This window comes from Salmo salar, chromosome ssa15, assembly GCF_905237065.1.
Source record: "Salmo salar chromosome ssa15, Ssal_v3.1, whole genome shotgun sequence".
Lineage (NCBI taxonomy): Eukaryota > Metazoa > Chordata > Actinopteri > Salmoniformes > Salmonidae > Salmo > Salmo salar.
Window position 1 is genome coordinate 46,405,331 of NC_059456.1, and position 24,110 is coordinate 46,429,440.

Consider the following 24,110-nt stretch of genomic DNA (forward strand, 5'->3'; position numbering starts at 1 on the left):
TGAGTGCAGTTAAATCAACTTTCATTGGTCGCATAAACATTTAGCAGATGTTATTGCGGGTGTAGCGAAGTGCTTGTGATCCTAGCTCCAACAGCGCAGTAATATCTAACACACAACCATACACACATTTTATAAAGTAAAATAATGGAATTAAGAAATATTAGGATGAGCAATGTCCAAGTATTCAAACCCCTTCCCATTTTGTTACGTTTCAGCCTTCCTCATCAATCTACAAACAATACCCCGTAATGTCAAAGCAAAAACAGGTTCTGAGAAATGATTTCACATTTATAAAAAATAAGATACCTTATTCACGTAAGTATTCTGACCCTTCACAATGACACTTGAAATTGAGCTCTGGTGCATCCTGTCATCTTTGATGTTTCTACAACTTGATTGGATTCCACCTGTGGTAAATTTCAATTGATTTGGAAAGGCACACACCTGTCTATATAAGGTCCCACATTTGACAGTGCATGTCAGAGCAAAAACCAAGCCATGAGGTCGACTGCGTTGTCCGTAGAGAGCCGAGACATGATTGTGTCGAGGCACAGTTCTGGGGAAGGGTACCAAAAAACATGAGATTACCTGGTCTGATGAAATTAAGATTGAACTCTTTGGCCTGAATGCCAAGCATCACGTGTGGAGGAAACCTGACACCATCCCTACTGTGAAGCATGGTAGTGGATGGCAGCATCATGCTGTGGGGATGTAATTCAGTGGCAGGGACTGGGAGACTAGTCAGGATCAAGGGAAAGATGAACAAAGCAAAGTACAGAGATCCTTGATGAAAACCTGCTCCAGAGTGCTCAGGATATCACTGTGGCGAAGGTTCACCTTCCAACAGGACAATGACCCTAAGCACACAGCCAAGGAGTAGTTTTGGGACAAGTCTCTGATTTTCCTTGAGGGGCCCAGCCAGAGCCTGGACTTGAACCTGATCAAACATCTGAAGAGACCTGGAAATGGCAGTGCAGCGACGCTCTCAATCCAACCTGACAGAGCTTAAGAGGATCTGCGGAGAAACTCTCCAAATACAGGTGTGCTAACCTTGTAGCGTCATACCCAAGAACACTCAACGCTGTAATCTCTGCCAAAGGTGCTTCAACAAAGTACTGAGTAAGGGTCTGAATACTTATGTACATTTCATTTTTTTTATGGGAAACAGTTTAATCCATTTTAGAATAAGGCTGTAACGTAACAAAGTCAAGATGTCTGAATACTTTCCAAATGCACTGTATGTACAGTACCAATCAAGTTTGGACACCTACTCGTTCAAGGTTTTTTCTTTATTTTTACTATTTTCTACATTGTAGAATAATAGTGAAGACATAAACTGAAATAACACATATGGAAACATGTAGTAACCAAGTGTTTAAACAAATCTAAATATATTTGAGATTCTTAAGTATCCACCCTTTGCCTTGATGACAGCTTTGCACACTCTTGGCATTCTCTCAACCAGCTTCATGAGGAATGCTTTTCCAACAGCCTTGAAGTAGTTCCCATATGCTGAGCACTTGTTGGCTGCTGTTCCTTCACTCTGCGGTCCAACTCCTCCCAAACCATATCAATTAGGTTGAGGTTGGGTGGTTGTGGAGGCCAGGTCATCTGATGCATCACTCTCCTTGGTCAATTAGCCCTTACATAGCCTGGAGGTGTGTTTTGGATCATTATCTTGTAGAAAATCTAATGATGGTCCCACTAGGAGCAAACCAGTTGGAGGCGTATCGCTGCAGAATGCTGTGGTAGCCATGCTGGTAAAGTGTGTCTTGAATTCTAAATAAATTACTGACAGTGTCACCATCTACTATGTGTCTCAAAAAGACAGTGGTTGGAACAAAAAATCTCAATTTGGACTCATCAAACCATTAATATGAAGGGGCTAGAAGCGTCTTCTATGGTGAGCTACCGAGTGGCTAGGACAGGCAAGCCCCATACTATTGTGGAGGACTTAATTCTTCCTGCTGCTGTGGATTTGACTGGGACAATGCTGGGGTAAAAGCCCCCAAAAACTATAGACAATGTCTTCATAAAACTTTCATAATGCATCAGTGACATGGCAGGAGATGTTTTGAAACAATTACTATATTCAATGTTTGGAACAGATTTCCACAAGTCTAATGTCCATTGCTCGTGTTTCTTGGCCCAACCAAGTCTCTTCTTATTGGTGTCCTTTTTTAGTGGTTTGTTTGCAGCAATTCGACCATGAAGGCCTGACTCACGCAATCTCCTCTGAGCAGTTGCTGTTGAGAAATGTCTGTTACTTGAACTCTGAAGCATTTATTTGGGCTGCAATCTGAGGTGCAGTTAACTCTAATGAACTTATCCTCTGCAGCAGAGGTAACTCTGGCTCTTCCTTTCCTGTGGCGGTCCTCATGAGAGCTAGTTTCATCATAGCACTTAATGGTTTTTGCGACTGCAATTGAAGAAACTTTAAAAGTTCTTAATTTTCCGTATTGACTGACCTTCATGTCAAAAGTAATGATGGAATGTTGTTTATTTTTGCGTATTTGAGCTGTTCTTGCCATTTATATGGACTTGGTCTTTTACCTAATTGGGCTATCTTCTGTGTACCACCCTTGTCATAACACAACTGATTGGTTCAAATGCATTAAGAAGGAAAGAAATTGCACAAATTAAGGTTTAACTAGGCACACCTGTTAATTAAAATGCATTCCAGGTGAATGCCTCATGAAGCTGGTTGAGAGTGCCATGATGACAGCTTTGCACACTCTTGGCAAAGGGTGGCTACTTTGAAGAATATTAAATATATTTCGATTTAACACTTTTTGGGGGGGTTACTGCATGATTCCATATGTGTTGTTTTGATGTGTTCACTATTATTCTACAATGTAGAAAATAGTAAAAATACAGAAACCCTAGATTGAGTGGATTGGGTATTTCACAAAGGTACAGCGAGATGGCAAGCTGCCACTCTGAAATGCTTGTACATATTTCCAGGTTCATTTAAAAAAAGCAAAATCTGAAGCTAATATCTCATCACCCACAAGAATTATCTGTCTGGCCAATCTCGCTCTCATTTATCCGATAACAGATTAGCTCTTATGTGTTCAGGCCTAGTTGTTTATTTTTTTACTTAGCTTTTGTTTACCACTATTAGAACATACCTTTGCTCTTGTGTGTATCTGCGACCCCCCCCCCCATCCGACTGTCTTAACCATAACAGCTTGTTTTTGTATATGTCCCCTCCAAAATTATTGCCAACCTTGATGATGAATATGAGCAAAAAAGACTGTAGAAATACTGAGGTATATTGTATGCTCATTTTAATAATCTATATATTTTTTCATTACACAATTAGACAGACATGGAAAAACTACAGGTAATCTAAAAAATACATGTTTAAGAAGTAATAACTTTATTCTCTCAAAGATACAGGTAACTCTCAAAATAAAGTAAACACCAACATAATATCTTAATAGGGTGTTGGGTCACCACGAGTTGCCAGAACAGCGTCAATGTGCCTTGGCATAGATTCTACAAGTGTCTGGAACTCGGGTGTCGCATCCCTCCAATATTCTTCCATGAGAAATTCCAATGGGTAGTAGAGGTTATTTATTAAATCTGGAGTCAGGCTTTATATGTCAAGTGGACTTGAAGGATGTTTCGTAATTAAACCCGCCAATATGATACTCCGGGCAGGCTCAATTAAATGCTTGAAGTGTGCAAAAAATATGTCCACTGTTGTGCCAAAATGTCAGCAGTCAAGTTTTCAAGATGGAGCACTTAATACTGTAATGGTCGATAATTGGGAACCTTGTGGATTGTGAGGATGGAAGACTGTCCTCTTACATGTACCCCTTAAAGACATTCTCCGGTACTTTGGCGACTAGTATGATCTACGAGCAGAATTTACTGTTTTAGCAACCTCAGTTAACCATGAAATCCCTAGTTTGAAAGTGACTGTTTTCTGGAAGCTGTGTGGCACCATTTCCCCTACATTTATTCCACATGGTACAGTCCCCTAACAATTCGAGTTTCAGCCAATGAGCTTCAGCCGCTTGCCTTTTGAGTGACAGCTAGCAAGACAGATCTATCTCAACGAGTGAGAGTGCAGTCTTTCTCTGTCTGTCTGCTTAGTGGTGTATGTGTTGCCCCGTTTCCATCATGACACATTTAATTAAGCCGTACGTAATCTTTACGGATAAGTGTAATGTTTGTAACGCAAGAAGGAGAGACGATCTCTCGTCAGATTGCATTTATTTTGGGAGATTGCAAAATATGACCTTTTGAATCAAGACAGGATAAATATATTGTTTCCAGTGAAAATGGAACATGATTTTAGTTTTTCATAAACTTGTTTCTCTAACTTATTAGCAAGTCAAGCTAGCTTGCACTGCAGAGCTGCTAGCTAGGTTGAAGATACCATTATAGCTAGCGACCTCCAATTAAAAATAATCATTACAGCACAAACTTAAACAGGAGGCAACAGTCATATAATTGGCATAACAGCCAATGTGTATTTAACGTTACGATTTAAAATAGTACTCACTTATAGGAATGGTTAAATGTTTACAAGTTGCTAGCTATCCCATAAAGCCATCACCGAAAACCATATTTTAATCTTCTGTGGTTTGGTAACTTCCTGTTCTTCGTCAGACTCTGGCTGGACTGAAGATGATGCAAAGTTAGAAAAATGTCAAAGTATGTGGTGTCCGTCTCGCAACGGAGCCTTCAACCACAAGGGGGCGTTGCGTCTCCAATCCGTTGTGGACGTCCCCATTTGAAAGGCATGACATCCGGCGCAATGATCGGAGTGATTATATGTAATGTGAACGAGGCTTGTGTGTATGTGTGTGCGCTCTGCCCCAAGGCCCTCGTTTGTCTCAGGGTCTTTGTATGGCCGGGTGACGAGGCTGGTCGCCATGGCGTCCTTGCTAAGAGATGCCCCACCGCCTGTCCCTGGCTTATAAAAACACACTGAAACAGAGATCGAGGGTCACAGTGAGCAAATATAAACATACCACTGGACGCCTAGATGACGCCCAGAGGAGCATAATGAGAGAGATAAAGGAAAATAGTTATGGGGAGGGACTGGGAAGAGATTACAACCTCAACTGAGAATGAAAGGGTTGATGGAGACAGAGACCGGTTAGACAAACCACAAAGGGAGAGTGAACATGTTGCAAAGCAAGCAGACTTTTTGCGTGCTCTGCTAGAAACCGCTGCACCAAAGACGGCGCGACTCGAAGCCATCACAGCTGAACGGCTCCCCTGAGACCTTAGAAGGAAGAGGAGATATTGGGGGGAGAGAGCTGTAGTAGTTGACCTTTTTAGTGTGATTTAAAGTAATGGTTTTCACGCGGTCTCAACCCCAACAGACAAGCACGTGGTTAAACGCATAGCACAGCAAAGGATTGTTACATCTTCCCTAACTGATTAAAACTTTTTTTCCTACTTAGTTTCAGTCCCCCTATTTTTTTTCCTTAACTTGTTATATCACAGTCAGTGATAACTGTTTAAAGTTAATGATTTTATGACGCTCAGGTATGTAGTCGTATTTACACACACACACTTTCTTAAATAAATCTCCTTCCTTTTCTACGTACTTACATTATTAGGGAATTTATACAAATAAGCATGATTATAGTAAACAGTATAGTGATGGCAAGGATAGAATAACAATCTCTTTCTCTCCCTCTTTCCTCTAGATGAAAGGATCTGCTCTCCTCCCTTTATGGTTCTAAGGAGTGAGTGTGGAACCGACACTCTCAAACACATCCAGAAACATGGCATTACCTTCCCTTTCAGTACGTAAGATCACATTCTCTACATGTTTGGTTACCAGAACATTTCTGGAGACTTCTACAGGGTCTCTTCTAAAAAGAATCAAGTCTAGCTTAATTTTCAGGACTTTGCTTGACTGAATAGAATGACGTCCTAATCTTTTCACCTCCACAGTTTGTAAAACTCCAAACTCCAACTCCCATGAGGTAAGAGTTTTTTTTTTATTATTACAATATCCCATTTGTGCCTGCATTGACTTAATTGAAATTAAATTTGCCCCAACCCTGACTTCATCCTGTCCTTATGTTACCTACCCTCACAATCACTACCTACTCTTGTGAAAGCTTTTAGCAATATTGACCTAAAGGGAAATTCAAGACCATAATGTCACTAATGAGTAATGGTATTACGAGTTGGGTCTGAGTAAGCCTACAGTGAGGTAGTCATGTGCTTTTGTCATTGTGTACTCAGACTCGCCTTGGTCATAAAAATAGGTTGGGTTGACAGGCTATTCTGTGAAAATGGTTGTGATAGAATAGTGGTTCAGAATATGTGTGGATTGTAAAAGAATCACTAGACATTGGATTGTCCACACCTTTTTTTGCATAGATTTCTACCAAAAATGGAAACCTCAAAACAAAATCACAAAACACCAAAAAGGATATTAGGTATTAGTGTCGTCTATCTGGTGGGGAAACATTGCGGCACTGATCATTTTATTGAGATAGTGGTAGAACATTTTTAGTTATTGCACAAAAATGTCAGTCATATTTTTGACAATTGGTTTTGAGGATCTTTCAAATCGTTTAACTTGGCTGGTGCGATAAACTAATGGAATAGTCCCAAAAGTGCAAACCCCACTCATCTGGCACTCCAGATTATGGCTCAATCAATATCCATGTATTTCAGAGAAGATGAATACAATTTGAGTATAGCTGAATGAGATCAGACAGTAGACTCTACCCGTCAATGAACTGACAGAGGGATAACAAGGGAGGATAGATGACGTTGAATGAACAGATGCACGAGTCTTGCATGTTATTCCCCCCCATAGATGGCCATCATCTTCAGTGAGGAGGACCTGAAGGATGTTAAGCCCCCGTGTGTGATCCAGAACTTCATTAACCACGATGCTGTACTCTACAAGGTGTATGTGGTGGGAGAGGCCTACTACGTGGTGGAGAGGCCTTCTATCAGAAACTTCCCTTCTGGACCTGCAGGTCAGATATACCCAATTCCCAGCTTCAAGATGTACTCATTCCCAACAGTTTACAACACATAGCCCCTGCCTCCTATACACTAAAATGGTATTGAAGTAAACATGACCATTTCACCCTATTCCCATGTTTCTTATACATATTCAATCTTTTCAAATCTACATGAAGTATGTAGGAGTTAGGGCTATTTTTTTTTGTATCATTTTGTTTTGTATTAGGCCATAGGGTTGGGCGGTACCCAGATTTTCATACCATCATACTGTTTCTGGGGCATACGGTATTACCAAATGTGCACACAAGGGGCGCTATTTCAACAACAAAAACCACATAACAATTTAGGCAACAGGGATCTTGATCCAGAAGGGGATTGAATGCCTCTGCTGAGCTTGACATCGAGCCACTAGGCTAGCAAGTTACCTAACTAAATGCATAGCTGGAGCCCTGAGCTGCATATCAATTATTTGACACATTTTAGATTTCTTATAGTTATACTTAAAAGTTTATTTTGTTTTGCGTTATTGAAAATCATACTGTCGCTATTTTGAAATACCCCAGTAGACGGTGTAGACTGTATATAGACTGCCCAAGCCAGATACTGAGTCTACTCAAGCCCCCTTACCTGAACTCATAGCAGATCCATTTAGCCAAACCTTGCCCTATTCTAACCCAACTTGAGCTTATCCCATTTCAAATGTCAGAGTATAGAGTAGGTTTCAATTGTGCGTTTTTGATTAGAAAAGTGTTAAAAGCACAGATGGTGTCCGAGTTGTAGTGGACGCTAAGTCTCCTCACCAGCTTATTGAAGTTTGCATCTGAAATGGCACCCTATTGTCATGCATTACTTTTAACCAGTCAGTGCACTATATAGGGAGTAGGTGCCACTTCAGAATTGCCCCGTTTCTTAGAGACCGCTGTAAACTGGCACATTACCTTATAAAGACACTTGATTTACCACCGTTTATAAACATGTCCTCTGTTTAAGCACGGCATGGTGCCACATGTCGAGTTAAATGACCGTTAATGGGATTTCCGAGTTGCTGTTTGACGCAAAGCACCGCTGATGCATTCCCAAACAATTCCCTGCTTTGTGTCAATGTTTGTGCCCATCCCGTGTTTGTGTATAGGTTCAATTTCCCTGGCTCACTGAGCAAGGTATTCATTAGCATGCGGGTCACTCACAGGAGTACAGTCATCAGAGTGGATCAGACTTTTAGTTGAATCTGCATGGACATTTCTGCCCCCTGCTGTGCTAATGCTAAACTGCCACACAAAAAACATCCTGCTTAAAGAGTTAATTTACCTCTTTTTTTATTATTATTTTTTTTTTTTCATTTGCAGTTTACAACAAGAGCCTAGGGCAGGGGTTTTCAAATCTCTCCTCGGGGACCCCCAGCCATTCCATGTATTTGAACTATTTAAAGGGCTAGCACACCTGATTCAACTTGTCAACTAATTATCAGGACCTTGATTCGGTAAATCAGTTACCTGAATTAGTTCAGGGCTGTAACAAAATGGAATTGTCTGGGGGGTCCCCAAGGAGAGATTTGAAAACCGCTTCCTTATAGAAGTTGGAAATGAACTGGAACCGACAGGACATTGTATTTTTAATTGAGAGAGCTAGTCATTTTAGTAGACATTTTTATTTTCTAATCTATCAGAAATTGGCATTAGAGGTAAAATGTGTACTTTTAGCGATGTCCACATTGGGGAACTGTAATATGTAACATTTCCACCTGCAACTAGCCCCAACTGTCAATTGCATACCAGTAGTATCAAAGGAATATAAATCCATAGGAGTGAAACATACTTTTTAGAATACAGTGTGACGGCTAATTAGGATTTTTACTGCAAATTAGCAATTTGGCAACTAGACGATACATCTGGTGTGTGTGTGTGTATACAACTTACTGAATTACAATTGGTTCTCATTTACGAGGATGACGATAGAAAAAACATTAGCAATACAAAACTTCTTCCCGTTCTTGCAACTGATATTTTGGGGATTATGATCGGGTAAAAAGCAGAACTAAGCCATTTTAGGTGTTTCTCAGCAGTGCCCTTAACTGAAGAAATTGAATGTGTGGCTGAAATGTTACATGTAGCAACTTTAATTTAATGTGGCTGCTCTGTGACTTCATTAGTGTCTGTTCTTTACAAACCTAGTCAACTGCCTGGTTTCTGTTTTCCAGAGAGAAAACCAATTTTTTTCCACAGTCACGATGTGTCCAAGCCAGAGTGCGCTTCCGACCTGAATTCTGTAAGTGAAAGCTCAGACCAAAGCCTGTTCTGAAAATGTGCACAGCCATTTTGATTGGCAAAATATGGCCAATATACACTGCTCAAAAAAATAAAGGGAACACTTAAACAACACAATGTAACTCCAAGTCAATCACACTTCTGTGAAATCAAACTGTCCACTTAGGCAGCAACACTGATTGACAATAAATTTCACATGCTGTTGTGCAAATGGAATAGACAACAGGTGGAAATTATAGGCAATTAGCAAGACACCCCCAATAAAGGAGTGGTTCTGCAGGTGGGGACCACAGACCACTTCTCAGTTCCTATGCTTCCTGGCTGATGTTTTGGTCACTTTTGAATGCTGGCGGTGCTTTCACTCTAGTGGTAGCATGAGACAGAGTCTACAACCCACACAAGTGGCTCAGGTAGTGCAGCTCATCCAGGATGGCACATCAATGCGAGCTGTGGCAAGAAGGTTTGCTGTGTCTGTCAGCGTAGTGTCCAGAGCATGGAGGCGCTACCAGGAGACAGGCCAGTACATCAGGAGACGTGGATGAGGCCGTAGGAGGGCAACAACCCAGCAGCAGGACCGCTACCTCCGCCTTTGTGCAAGGAGGAGCAGGAGAAGCACTGCCAGAGCCCTGCAAAATGACCTCCAGCAGGCCACAAATGTGCATGTCTGCTCAAACGGTCAGTAAAAGACTCCATGAGGGTGGTATGAGGGCCCGACGTCCACAGGTGGGGGTTGTGCTTACAGCCCAACACCGTGCAGGACGTTTGGCATTTGCCAGAGAACACCAAGATTGGCAAGTTCGCCACTGGCGCCCTGTGCTCTTCACAGATGAAAGCAGGTTCACACTGAGCACGTGACAGAGTCTGGAGACGCCGTGGAGAACGTTCTGCTGCCTGCAACATCCTCCAGCATGACCGGTTTGGCGGTGGGTCAGTCATGGTGTGGGGTGGCATTTCTTTGGGGGCCGCACAGCCCTCCATGTGCTCGCCAGAGGTAGCCTGACTGCCATTAGGTACCGAGATGAGATCCTCAGACCCCTTGTGAGACCATATGCTGGTGCGGTTGGCCCTGGGTTCCTCCTAATGCAAGACAATGCTAGACCTCATGTGGCTGGAGTGTGTCAGCAGTTCCTGCAAGAGGAAGGCATTGATGCTATGGACTGGCCCGCCCGTTCCCCAGACCTGAATCCAATTGAGCACATCTGGGACATCATGTCTCGCCACGTTGCACCACAGACTGTCCAGGAGTTGGCGGATGCTTTAGTCCAGGTCTGGGAGGAGATCCCTCAGGAGACCATCCGCCACCTCATCAGGAGCATGCCCAGGCGTTGTAGGGAGGTCATACAGGCACGTGGAGGCCACACACGCTACTGAGCCTCATTTTGACTTGTTTTAAGGACATTACATCAAAGTTGGATCAGCCTGTAGTGTGGTTTTCCACTTTCATTTTGACTCCAAATCCAGACCTCCATGGGTTGATAAATTGGATTTCCATTGATTTCTTTTTGTGATTTTGTTGTCAGCACATTCAACTATGTAAAGAAAAAAGTATTTAATAAGAATATTTCTTTCATTCAGATCTAGTATGTGTTGTTTAAGTGTTCCCTTTATTTTTTTGAGCAGTATATTTTTTTTTTATAGTTTTGTTCTTGCTTTGTCAGGGCCTTACTATATATTTTTTCTTTTCAAGTGTCTCTTAATTGGTACAACGGCATTCACAGAACTGACCGTCTGTCGACCTATCGATCTACCTCTCTTCTAGTGTAGCCTTGCAATTTGTGTTGGTACTAACAGCATAACCAGAATTGATCTTGTCAACTTTCCCTCTTTACTATGTGTCTCTGGCCATCCGTCTTTCTATTTGTCTGTATGGTGTGTAGAGGGACAATGTGGAGGGGGTGTCCAGGGTGCCTATCGATGACGTCATCAGGGAGATCTCCAGGTGTCTGCGGCGAGCACTGGATGTGTCCCTGTTTGGCATCGACATAATCATCAGCAACCAGACAGGGCAGCATGCAGTCATTGACATCAACGCATTTCCAGGTACGTGCCATTCTCATGTTTCCACAGGGTGGTGGGGGTGTCATTCAATGGACCTATTTCAAGCTGCAGCTATGGTGTTCAAAAATCAGATGGAGTAGGAAGCAGTTGTGGTCCATTAAAGTCAAATTCTACCATTTTTAAATGAAGAGAATGAATAAACTGAAAAGTTATACTCACATATGCCAAACCTAACCAACATTGTTTTATTCTTAACCATCTTAGTTTTTTTGTTGATGTGTCTTGTGACAGCAGCCACATTTTAAATAATGTACAACTTATTTCTGACTTATTATACATGTAGTTATTCTTTGGAATGCTACTCTTACACAGTTTAAGCTAGAAACGCCATTTAAACTTTAAAACGTGTCGACTGGTCAGGACCAGTGTTTGCATACTATTTGGATAATATTGAAGCTATTAAACTCCCATTGTTAAAAAAAAACTCCCATGACTTTCTATTCACTGTAAAGAATATATATATATATATATATGAGAGACACAAATCAGCTACTTTTACCACTTTGACAAAAACTTAAAATAAATATTTTCTACCAGGGATTTGACAAGTTTTTCAAGAATGAAAAAAAATAAGGTCATGAATTAACATTCAAATACATGTTTAGTCTTTGAACTGAAGATTGTTTAAAATATAATATGTTTATAGCGTAGCCTAGTGGTTAGAGCATTGGACTAGTAACCGAAAGGTTGCAAGGTCGAATCCCCGAGCTGACAGGGTACAAATCTGTCGTTCTGCCCCTGAACAAGGCCGTTAACCCACTGTTCCTAGGCCGTCATTGAAAATAAGAATTTGTTCTTAACTGACTTGCCTAGTTAAAGGTAAAAATAAATAGGATCCCTGTTTAGTCCTGTGAAAATGTCATACTATAATTTGCTATATTTATACTTTCCTGTAAATGTCTCAAAATATATTTTCATATTTGCTGACCATTTCACATGCATACACATTGATAAATGCAAATTAATGATATCTTGCAAGCAGCCATATTGTGGTTCTCACTTGCTAACACTGTTTTTTGTGAACTTCTTAAAATAATTTCCTGTAAATAAAATAAATGTACACCAAAAAACATTCAAATAATTTTGTCTATATAAATGACATTGCTGTAGTTGGGGGGGGGCAGTATTGCTCTAACTGGAAGCATTTGGTAATTGTATGACACAAGGTTTTAAAGGAGCAATCTGGGATTCAAACAATAACAACAAAGCAAACCCCACGCCACTTTTTCTGGTGGTCGACAGCTTGTCTGCAGCTGGATAAACATAATCACTCTCAGATTCATAGACTAAGCTGTGGATGCAATGATTGCTCATTCATGAGAGCAAACTCGTATCTGGTTTTTCACCAATCTCAGATTGCCCCTTTAATTCCAGAGGGCAGGCTTTGAAAGCTATTGAAGTCATTAAGCAGATCTTAAGGTATACTGTACATAACCGCATGCTAAGTATTTGTTTGGCAGGTACATGGTAACTAACATGTATCATCAAAACGCAGCATCATATGACGCGAAAATGCATCATACGGGCCAGATTTCAGTATTTTGAAAGTTGGACAACTTGATTGCTGACATGCAAGAAATGTGGGACTATATCAGCAATGGACTAATGAAACAAATACCAAAATAGTTTGAAGTTTTAATTTAAGCTAGCTCTGCTAGCTTGCTGCAAAGCAAGCTAACCATGCAAGTCTACATGCATCATGGTATTGTGGTATTGCTTGTGTAGAAATTCATTCTACCTCTTGGTCACCCCTCTGGTTAGCTAGCTAGTGTGACTCGGCTAGCCCATAATGCAAGGCTTGGGCTATCTCGGCTGGCTCACTGCAAAGCAAGCTAACCATGCGTTTCTACCTGCCACACGGTAGTACTGCTGACTATCCCCTTTGCCTAGTTTAGCTTGCGTTTGCTCGCCTGTGCTAGCTAAGCGGTTGATCCAGCCACATGGCTCTTCTGGTCATCAGGGTAAGATAACCTGAAGGCTAATGCTATCCTATGTAGCAGCCTAATATTCCACAAATGACTTTGTAATTTGAATGACAGGTATTTGTATCAAATTTTTACTTAAAAAAAAAAAAACAGGGTTTCTAGAGCACAACATGTGCTTCAGAAGTACAGTAACTCGAATAGGCTCATAGGCTATATCTCAGTTGATTTGGCGAAAAAATGTATTTTCTAGTGTCCCTAAATTTTGTTGTGCTCCTAACTTTTTCTTACATTGGCAGCATCAGTGCTACCAATGGAACATAAAAATTTAGAGCTCTGGTCATGAGGCAAAGTTTTTTTGAAAAGCTTGTATGTTCACCTTAATCTTTAATAATAAAAACATATTTTGAAATTAAATGTATGCAGAAGTTAAATATTCACCGCTTTCTTATACCAATTTTGCAACCCTTTTGTTCAAATTCAACATCGGACGGTTGCACCATATGACATTTTCACCCTTTGACATGCCAGTAATGTCAATGTATCGACATCAACTTTTATTTTCTCAACCAACTGACATTTTGACCACTTTTCCAGCAACTTAAACAAACTTCAAGAGTATGAAATCTTGGTCAATGTCTCTGCTATTCAAATCTGAAATCGGAATATAATTATCTTCTACCAATCAAACGATACACTTGTTCTAGTAACCACAAACTACATTTTATCTAAACGTTTACAAACTGACATTTGTACCACTCTCCCAACAACTTGGACAAAATCCTAGAGCGTATGAAATCTTCTCTGCTTTTCAAATCAGAACAGAAATCTTCTACCAATCAAATTATAGCACTGGGGAAGCACGACTTATTATTTGATTTAACCTTAACCAGGAAGGGCTCACTGAGATTTGAGATCTCTTTTTGAAGAGCGTTCTGGCAAAGATAGGCAGCACCAAGTCATTACACAATTAGACAGACAACATTGAAAAAGTAATCTAGTAAAAACCATAGAAATCACAGGAGTATAACGAAATCCTAAAACTGCAAATTAAAAACATTGACGGGTGAAGGAATCGGCCTCAATATCCTTCATCAATAATTTAAAAACACCAACCGGGACAAGTTCTTCCAGTTTAACTATTTTGTAAGGCGTTCCAAGCCGATGGCGCAGAGTACATAAAAGCCCTTTAGAACATTTGGAACAGTTAGCAGGATAAAGTCCTCTAAATGAAGAGAGTACCCAGCACATTTCTGAAGAATAAAACTGCCCAAATAAAATGGTAGTTAAAAAAAAAAAAAGTATATAAGTGACTGAGCATACAAGTGACTAGAGAAGGCCAGCTAACCCTGGTATATAAAGTGCAGTGGTGTGTGAGGGTTTTGCAGTTTGAAATAAATCTCAATGCTCCATGGTGAAGGGTGTCAATAGATCTCAAACACTGAGAGGAAGCATTCCTATATAAAATATCACCATAGTTTAGTATAGGCATAAATGTCGCTGATTCTAGCCACCTCCTGGCTTAAAAAGAAAAACAGGCCTTATTCCTAAAATAAAATCCCATCTTCAGCTTCAATTATTTTGTAAGTTGTTGAATATGCAATTTAAAATGTAAAAAAATCCAAGATATTTGAGGTTACAGCCTCAATCTCATTACATAGTTACGTTTGTTGTGATGTATTTTGTGAATGCCTGTATTTTTATGAAACATCGGAGTTTGTAAATCTGCTGCCCATCTTTAAAAAATTCAGATTATTTAATGGTATTTCTATAAAAATGAACTTTTCTATTATTCAGGTTATGAGGGAGTCCCGGAGTTCTTTGACGACCTACTGAGTCATCTCACAAGTGTTCTCCAGGAGCAGGCCTTTGAGAGGACCAGCGTGGTCGGGGGACAGCCCCCCGCCGCAGCCCTGGCCGACTGTGGGAAACCCTGCATGCTCCTGGGAAACGAGGCCAACACCTGGATTGTGGAGGGAGACTGCGTCAAGAGGGGAGGCAATCAGGGACTGGGGTGCGACTCTGAAGTTTCGGCCAACTTCCAACAACATTGTGTGTCTGCCATCCCCACCAAAGCCTCCTCGCAATAATGCCCAGCCCCTAGTAGTGAAGAACAAGCTGTTGTATGTTATTTTTTTATATATATATATATACACACACACACACACACACACACACACACACACACACACACACACACACACAGTGGGGTCCGAAATTGACACCCTTGATAAAGATGAGAAGAAAATGACCATCAAATAAATAATTAAATTACTGAGCTACATTGTATGCTCCATTTTTGTGTTATATTATACATTTGATCAGAAAGAGTCATCTTTTTAAATGTATCTGACCATAGCACTGGTTTCAATCCAAGTGCCAATTCCATTTAGCAAACTCCAGGCATTTACACTTTTGGAAATTCATGAAAATAGAGCTCTTTATTTTTGTTATTTTTGCTTATCTTCATCAAGGGTGTCAATCATTTTGGACCCCACTGTATGGGGTCCAAAATGCCAGAAAAGCTTCAATGCATCTTGGCATAGATCAGGGTTCTCCAGCCTTGTTCCTGGAGAGCTACTGTCCTGTATGTTCTCTCCAACCCTAATCTAGCACACCTATTTCTAGTAATTAGCTGGATAATAAACTGAATCGGGTTATTTACAACAGGAAGGTAGCACTACGGGAACAGGGTTGGAGAGCCCTGGCATAGATTCTTCACATGTCTAACTCCATCATTTGGTGTTTCATTGGTGGTGGAAAACGCTCTCAGGCGCCACTACAGAATATCCCATAAGTGTTCAATTGGGTTGAGATCTGGTGACTGAGATGGCCATGGCATATGGTTTAGATCAATGTCATGCTCATCAAACCATTCAGTGACCACTCATGCCCTGTGGATGGGGGCATTGTCATCCCATGGGGCCATAGCCAGGGTAGCCAAAATAATGGCCTGCCCAGTATTTTTATACATGACCCTAAGCCGGATGTGATGTTAATTATTTAATTAACTCAGGAACCACGCCTGTGTGGAAACACTTGCTTTCAATATACTTTGTATCCCTCATTTACTCAAGTGTTTCCATTATTTTGGTCGTTACTAATTAATGTACTTGCTGTGGGCAAGACCACAAGATTTCTTACATATTCTTAATATCAGTGTGCTTGCAGAAGGCAAGACCACTCTGGATTTCATACATAGAGTTAAGTGTGCTTGCTTAAAGCAAAACACAACTTTAGAAACTGTTCATACGTATTATTCCGCTGGAACCTTTAGTGCCAAAACTGTAAAAGCTACCAACACCAAAACAACTTTTAAAACGTCCAGACAGCCACTGCTCAGGTTTCTTGAAAAAAAGTCTACGTTTTGATACTACTAATACGTTTCACACTACAACCGTATTTGCATAAATCCCAATGCATTTCAATGGAATTCTGGTCGTAACTAGTCTTCCACCGTTTAAACTAGAAATGCTATTAAAACTTTAAAACGTGCAGACTGGTCTGGAATAGGTTGCTTGTAAACGGCTTTTTGATGCCATTTTTATTATTTTTGAACTATAACTGTTTTACATGTGCATAAAAGCTCCATAGGCTTGAAGGGGAAGTTTTTTTTATTTTAAAGCGAACATTTTATACAAAGTGAAGCCAAATACTCAAAACCCCTTGGTTGTCCCTATCCTCATGCCCACCCATCTCCACGCCTGCCCACCCCTGGGAAGTATTTGGATTTGTGATTGCTCTTGAACCATTAAAGCTACAAACACCAAACCAACGTTGACTTGTACACGCTGACTCAACGTAGATTGCTTGTCAATTTTTTTTTTTTAATGCTTTTTAAACTATAACGATTTTTAAATTTGCTTCAAAGGCAAAATGTTGATTTACCACTGCTCTTGATCCGTTTCAGCTACTACAACCACCCCAATGTTGACATATGCTGACTGACTCAACTTAAATGGCATCAACAGAGCTTTTTTCTACCATTCCTGCCTCAAACTATAAAGCTTGTTGTATCCCCATCCATTTCAATGGTGGAATGCGGGCTTCAACATTCTTAACTGAAATCACTACCACAACTTTCAGAATGTTCAAACAAAAACATTTTGAAGAGCTTAAAAACACCTTATAGGGCTTATGATGACATGGAACTCACTCTAGCCTACTATACTAGCCCACTATAACTCCACACCTACAAACCACCCCAAAATAAGTCACCATAACACAGCCTATGAAAACCCTACTACTGCTGTCAATACAACTATTTCACAACCATAAATATTCAATATTAGCAAGCACACCACGTTTACTACAGTAAATGTCCTTTTCTAGCTGTTCTATTTATTCCCCTCAATATAGTCCTGAAATGATTTCAGCTATTAACATGAAACCAACTTCCAAATGTGCAGACTAACTCAAATTACACTGAGAATCTTTTTGATAGCATTTATACTTTTTGAACTACAACAATATTTAAAATGATCTACAATGCATTTCAATGGCAAAAAGATGGTCTAGGTGTCAATATTGAAAATTCTAGACTCATCGCTTTCACTGTTTTTAAGCTATCAACACCAAACCAACTTTGAGATGTTCAGACTGACCCGACTTACATTGCTTGCATTCAGATTTGTTATACTTTTTGACCTATAACCACTTAAAATTAGCATAAATTGAACATGGGTTTCAATGAGAACAATAGGAATACAGTGTTAGCTATTCAAAATTGTCCTTGGCCAATTATGCTACAAGACCAACTTTAAAACATTCAGGTTTTATAAACTATTTTACTTTTGCATAAGAAAACAGGGGTAGACATTTTAAATGCTACTGCTCTTTAACCATTTCAGCTACACACAACATTAAAACGGACATTTTCAGAATTTTTTTAAACTATAGCAATTAAAAAATGTCAAATTGGCATTTAATAACCCACCAACAGTAATAGTAACTCTTGAACCATTCAAACTAGACCCCAAACCAACATGTTCAGGCTATCCAATCAGTCGTTCCATCTACCGGCTTTTCAACTATGACCAGTCACTACCATTACTACTTCAGTCACTATCACTACAATCATTTATTTCACAACCATAAATACTATAAAGATGTCCTTCCAGTGATATTTGAACTTTTCCTGTTGAATAGCAATAGCCCAAGTAATGTACACCCACTTAAGAGTAAAAATGTTGTGAGCAAAATGTTTTTTAGACAACTGTAAACTTCAAGGAGTAGGGCATTCAAGGTGGTCTGATGTCATTGCACCCCCCCGCTTGAGGAATAATAAAGGAGCAATAGAGACCCCCCCCCCCCCAATCCCACTTGTCATATCATAATCGTACCTGAATCACCTTGAGATGTGTTTTTTAAGTAAATCAGGTGTTCAATGAGGTGAAAAGACTGGAACAGGACTTTAAGACGAGCTCGCAAGCACGAACATTACCTTTAGGAAATGTACTTTTCTAGTTAACTTGCTAGTGCTGAGAAGGAAGATATATTTTTTTCATGATTTCAGTTGTTCCAATTTGTTTGTTTTGATCCACTGGTTTACTGTGATCACATCCCTGCTGTTGGATCTCTGTCATATCAATGACTTTGTCAAATGTGTCTATAGGTTCCTACTGAGCCGACATGGTCATGCTCTCCTGTAGGGGAGGGCAAGGGGACCCAGCAGCCTTAATTTAATTGTGTGTGTGTGTCAGTCTGATCTTCGAGATGCGTATATGATAATTTATTATATTGTATATTGTGAATATACATTGAATGCACAAAACATTAAGAACACCTAATATTGAGTCCTCCCACCCCTCTTGCCCTCAGAACAGCCTCAATTTGTCAGCGGCATGGACTCTACAAGGTGTCAATGTTGATTCATACTTCCCACAGTTGTTAACTTGGCTGGATGTCTTTTGGGTGGTGGACCATTCTTCATACACACGGGAAAGTGAGTGTGGAAAAACCCAGCAGCTTTGCAGTTCTCGACACAAACCGGTGTGCCTGGCACCTACTACCATACACCGTTCAAAGGTACTTATATCTCTTGTTGCTCATTCACCCTCTGAATGGCACACATACACAATCCTTGTCTCAAGGTTTGAAAATCCGAACTTTAATAAGGGGTGAAAATCCTGACATCAATAAGAGATAATAGCTTTCACCTGGTCAGTCTGTCATGTAAAGAGCAGTTGTTCTTAATGTATTGTATACTCAGTGTATATGATAAACAATATACTGTATATCTTTCAGGATAGAACATAGCTAGTATACTACTCTGTAAAATCCAGAATAAATCTCAACTACTTAGGGCTAGATTTAATCAGAGCCGCCTTAATTGTTTCTGTTTAGGCGAAGTTGGATATGTAACCGCGTTGGCGCTGTCATATCGGCAAGCTGTTCCCGGCGTTATACAGATCGTGGACATTGCTTTTGGATACTCCTTGTCGCATTTGTAGAAATCCCATGCAGCCGTGCTGCACATTTTTCCACGGGTTTGTGTGTTGTAATCTACACCTCGATTAGGCTGAATTAAATCATTATTTTGTTTTAATTTGATTGTCATTATTTCTATATAGCCTACACTTTCTCATTCTGAACTTCTAACTGTGGGATGGGCGTGGCCACAGATTGGACAGCTCCAACACCGTTACTCTGACACCACCTAAACAAAAACAATGATATGCTATGCAGTTTGCCAGTTATCGCTGATTTGTTTGAATCTAGGCCTTGCTGTTTTATTACTTGTTAAAAGGCTGTGAGTGCAGCATAGATAAATTTCTATAGAGTTTTATAACAAATTTGCTAAATTAGCTTTGGGGACTTACATTTATCAAAGAAGAACCAAGTAAAGATCAATTTGGGGAAATTAAAAGTTCCAACTTGAAATGTGAGATGAATGTTTGTAACCATTTTCCTGATGTATGCTATTGAACAAAATGTGTATGTTGTATAAATTGTCAATATGGACATATTTATACAAAAAACGGAGACAATAAATCAAGGAAGACAAACAAATGTACACCAGAAAGTTTTTAATGGTTTGGTGAGATTTGTGTTGCAAGGGGAACAACTTTCCACAATACTACTTTTGCTTCTCCCCAGCCATAATTGGGGTTGGTATTGAAATGGGACCTAATCTATTAAGGTACATTTGAAGTCGGAGGTTTACATACACCTTAGCCAAATACATTTAACCTCAGTTTTTCACAATTCCTGATGTTTAATCCTAGTACAAATTCCCTGTCTTAGGTCAGTTAGGATCACCACTTTATTTTAAGAATGTGAAATGTCAGAATAATAGTGATTTATTTCAGGTTTTATTTCTTTCATCACATTCCCAGTGATTCAGATGTTTACATACACTCAATTAGTATTTTGTAGTATTGCCTTTAAATTGTTTAACTTGGGTCAAATGTTTCGGCTAGCCTTCCACAAGCTTCCCACAATAAGTTGGGTGAATTTTGGCCCATTCCTCCTGACAGTGATGGTGTAACTGAGTCAGGTTTGTAGGCCTACATGCTTTTTCAGGTCTGCCCACACATTTTCTATGGGATTGAGGTCAGGGCTTTGTGATGGCCACTCCGATACCTTGACTTTGTTGTCCTTAAGCCATTTTTCCATAACTTTGGAAGTATGCTTGGGGTCATTATCCATTTGGAAGACACAAATGCAACCAAGTTTTAACTTCCTGACTGATGTCTTGATATGTTGCTTCAATATATCCACATAATTTTCCTTCCTCTTGATGCCATCTATTTTGTGAAGTGCACCAGTCCCTCCTGCAGCAAAGCGCTGCCACCCTCGTGCTTCACGTTTGGGATGGTGTTCTTCGGCTTGCAAGCATCCCCCTTTTTCCTCCAAACATAACAATGGTCATTATGGGCTAACGGTTATATTTTTGTTTTGTCAGACCAGAGTACATTTCTCCAATAAAGAACGATCTTTGTCCCCATGTGCAGTTGCAAACCGTAGTCTGGCTTTTTTATGGCCGTTTTGGAGCAGTGACTTCTTCCTTGCTGAAAGACCTTTCAGGTTATTTCGATATAGGACTCGTTTTACTGTAGATATAGATACATTTTACCTGTTTCCTCCAGCATCTTCACAAAGTCCTTTGCTGTTGTTCAGGGATTGATTTGCACTTTTCGCACCAAAGTACGCTCTTCTCTAGGAGATGGGAACGTGTCTCCTTCATGAGCGGTATGACGGCTGTGTGGTCCCATGGTGTTTATACTTGCGTACTATTGTTTGTACAGATGAACGTGGCATCTGCAGGCGTTTGGAAATTGCTCCCAAGGATGAACCAGACTAGTGGAGGTCTACAATTTTTCTGAGGTCTTGGCTGATTTCTTTTGATTTTCCCATGATGTCAAGCAAAGAGGCACTGAGTTTGAAGCCTTGAAATACATCCACAGGTACACCTCCAATTGACTCAAATTATGTCAATTAGCCTAACAGAAGCTTCTAAAGCCATGACATAATTTTCCAAGACAGTCAACTTAGTGTATGTCAACTTCGGGCCCACTGGAATTGTGGTACAGTGAATTATAAGTAAAATAATCTGTCTAAACAATTGTTGGAAAAAGTACTTCTCATGCACAAAGTAGATGTCCTAACAGACTTGCCAAAACTATAGTTTAACAAGACATTTGTGGAGTAGCAGCTGCGGTTAGCGACAGATTCTACCAACTCTGCATCTGATTGGTTGGGGGGATGGGGGTAAACCAATATTTAAAACATGGCTAAAAGAAAATGGGTAGCATGGGTGGGAGGCAACGCAATGGGTATGTCTGCAAGAACACAAGAAGGTAGTTTTTTGACCTTTTATTTAGAACAGGTTTGTTAGTCTTTTTGTAGGCTGCAAATGTCATGTGGTGATGGTGACGGATGTAGGAGTTTTCTATTAAACAAGGAATAAATTAGTTTGACACATGGGAGTCAAAACTACACAAAGGACTGTATTACATGATTGAGCTTAGGCAAGCTAATAAAAGCAGTGGTCAAATACATGGCAAACATCACTAACGATGAGTACAAAACTTGGACACGATTCAAACACTTAGTCAATAGTGCATCCTTGGATTATAACGAACTTCGAAAGTTAACCTCTATGGGCTAGGTGGGACGCTAGCGTCCCCCCCGTGGTGCACTCCATCAACAGCAGGTGCATTTCAAGAGCGGCAAATTTGAAACCAAATAAATGTCAAAATTCAAATTTTTCAAACATACAACTATCTTACACCCTTTGAAAGATAAACATCTCCTTAATCTAACCACGTTGTCTGATTTCAAAAAGGTTTTACGGCGAAAGCATAAAGTTAGATTATGTTAGGAGAGTACATTGACAATAGCTGTGTGTAATGTTTTGTAAATTCAAAGACAGGGTCACCAAAACCATATAACCAGCTAAAATGATGCACTAACCTTTTACAATCTCCATCAGATGACACTCCTAGGACATTATGTTAGACAATGCATGCATTTTTAGTTCTATCAAGTTCATATTTATATCCAAAAACAGCGTTTTACTATGGCATTGATGTTGAGTAAATCGTTTCCCTCCAATAACCAGCAGTCAAGTCAGCACCACAAATTAAATAATTAAAATTAGAAAACATTGGTAAAATATTATATTGTCATTTAAAGAATTATAGATTTACATCTCTTGAACGCAATCAACTTGCCAGATTTAAAAATAACCTTACTGGGAAATCACACTTTGCAAAAATCTGAGCACTGCGCCCAGAAAAATACACGTTGCGATACAGACTAGCCGCCATGTTGGGGAGATCTAAAATCGAAAATACTATGTAAATAATCCATTACCTTTGATTCTCTTCATCAGATGTCACTTCCAGGTATCACAGGTCCATAACGAATGTAGTTTTGTTCAAAAAAGCTCATCATTTATGTCCAAAAATCTCCGTCTTGTTAGCACATGATCTAAGCCCGCCGGACTTCACTTCATGAACGAGGGGAAAAAATATATTTACGTTCGTTCAAACATGTCAAACGTTGTATAGCATAAATCATTAGGGCCTTTTTTAACCAGAACATGAATAATATTCAAGGTGGACGAATGCATTCTCTTTTATAACGTATTGGAACGAGGGTACCCAACATGAACTCGCGCCAGAGTCTAATCGGCCATCACCGTTCCATGGCTCTTGTTCGGTCAGATCTCACAGTAAAAGACTCAAAACACTTTGTAAAGGCTGGTGACATCTAGTGGAAGCAATAGGAAGTGCCAAAACATTAATCAACCCCTGTGTGTTTCAATGGCATAGGCTTAAAGGTAATTCAACACATCAGGTATCCACTTCCTGTCAGAAAATGTCTCAGGGTTTTGCCTGCCAAATGAGTTCTGTTATACTCGCAGACACCATTCAAACAGTTTTAGAAACTTTAGGGTGTTTTCTATCCATATATAATAAGTATATGCATATTCTACTGGGTAGGATTAGTAACCAGATTAAATCGGGTACGTTTTTTTATCCAGCCGTGAAAATACTGCCCCCTAGCCCCAACAGGTTTTAAGGACAATAAATTACTAGCACAACACTTCTCCAAACACCTAACACAAACTTCCAGTCTGAGGTAGCCACACTGATTATAGTGCAGGTGAGTGTTGTTGAGGTGTGCTGGGGGCGGGAAGTCCTGCCCCTTGCAGGAACCGGGATATGTGTTTGACTGGTAATTGGTGGAGACTGAGGACGTGAGTGGGCAATTTTCAACGAATATGGTGAAGATTTTGCCTAGCCAATCTGGCAAAGTAGAGCTATTACAGTACCATATTACTCATACAACTGCAGTCCTTTCAGGGTCTGTATACACACATACTTTCAGAGTAGGAGAGCTGAGACAGGATCGGTTTTGCCATTCGATCATAATGAAAAAGTTTATTTGGATAGAG

The 24,110-nt window shown here is 40.0% G+C and overlaps 1 protein-coding gene across 5 annotated transcripts in view; it reads left to right on the forward strand.

Annotated features, from left to right (window-relative positions):
• The window catches only part of itpk1a (inositol-tetrakisphosphate 1-kinase a), a 68,872-nt gene extending 48,653 nt beyond the window's left edge, over nucleotides 1-20,219 (forward strand). For 4 of the 5 annotated variants that reach the window (XM_014145058.2, XM_014145057.2, XM_014145059.2 and 1 more), the window contains exons 6-11: nucleotides 5,676-5,774; nucleotides 5,926-5,957; nucleotides 6,806-6,971; nucleotides 9,158-9,225; nucleotides 11,102-11,264; nucleotides 15,002-20,219. In XM_014145058.2, coding sequence (XP_014000533.1) covers nucleotides 5,676-5,774; nucleotides 5,926-5,957; nucleotides 6,806-6,971; nucleotides 9,158-9,225; nucleotides 11,102-11,264; nucleotides 15,002-15,294 — 821 coding nt within the window. In that variant the 3' untranslated portion in view covers nucleotides 15,295-20,219. The remainder of the gene's footprint in view (nucleotides 1-5,675; nucleotides 5,775-5,925; nucleotides 5,958-6,805; nucleotides 6,972-9,157; nucleotides 9,226-11,101; nucleotides 11,265-15,001) is intronic. The other variant, XM_014145056.2, reaches the window with a different exon arrangement.
• The last annotated feature ends 3,891 nt before the right edge of the window (nucleotides 20,220-24,110 follow it).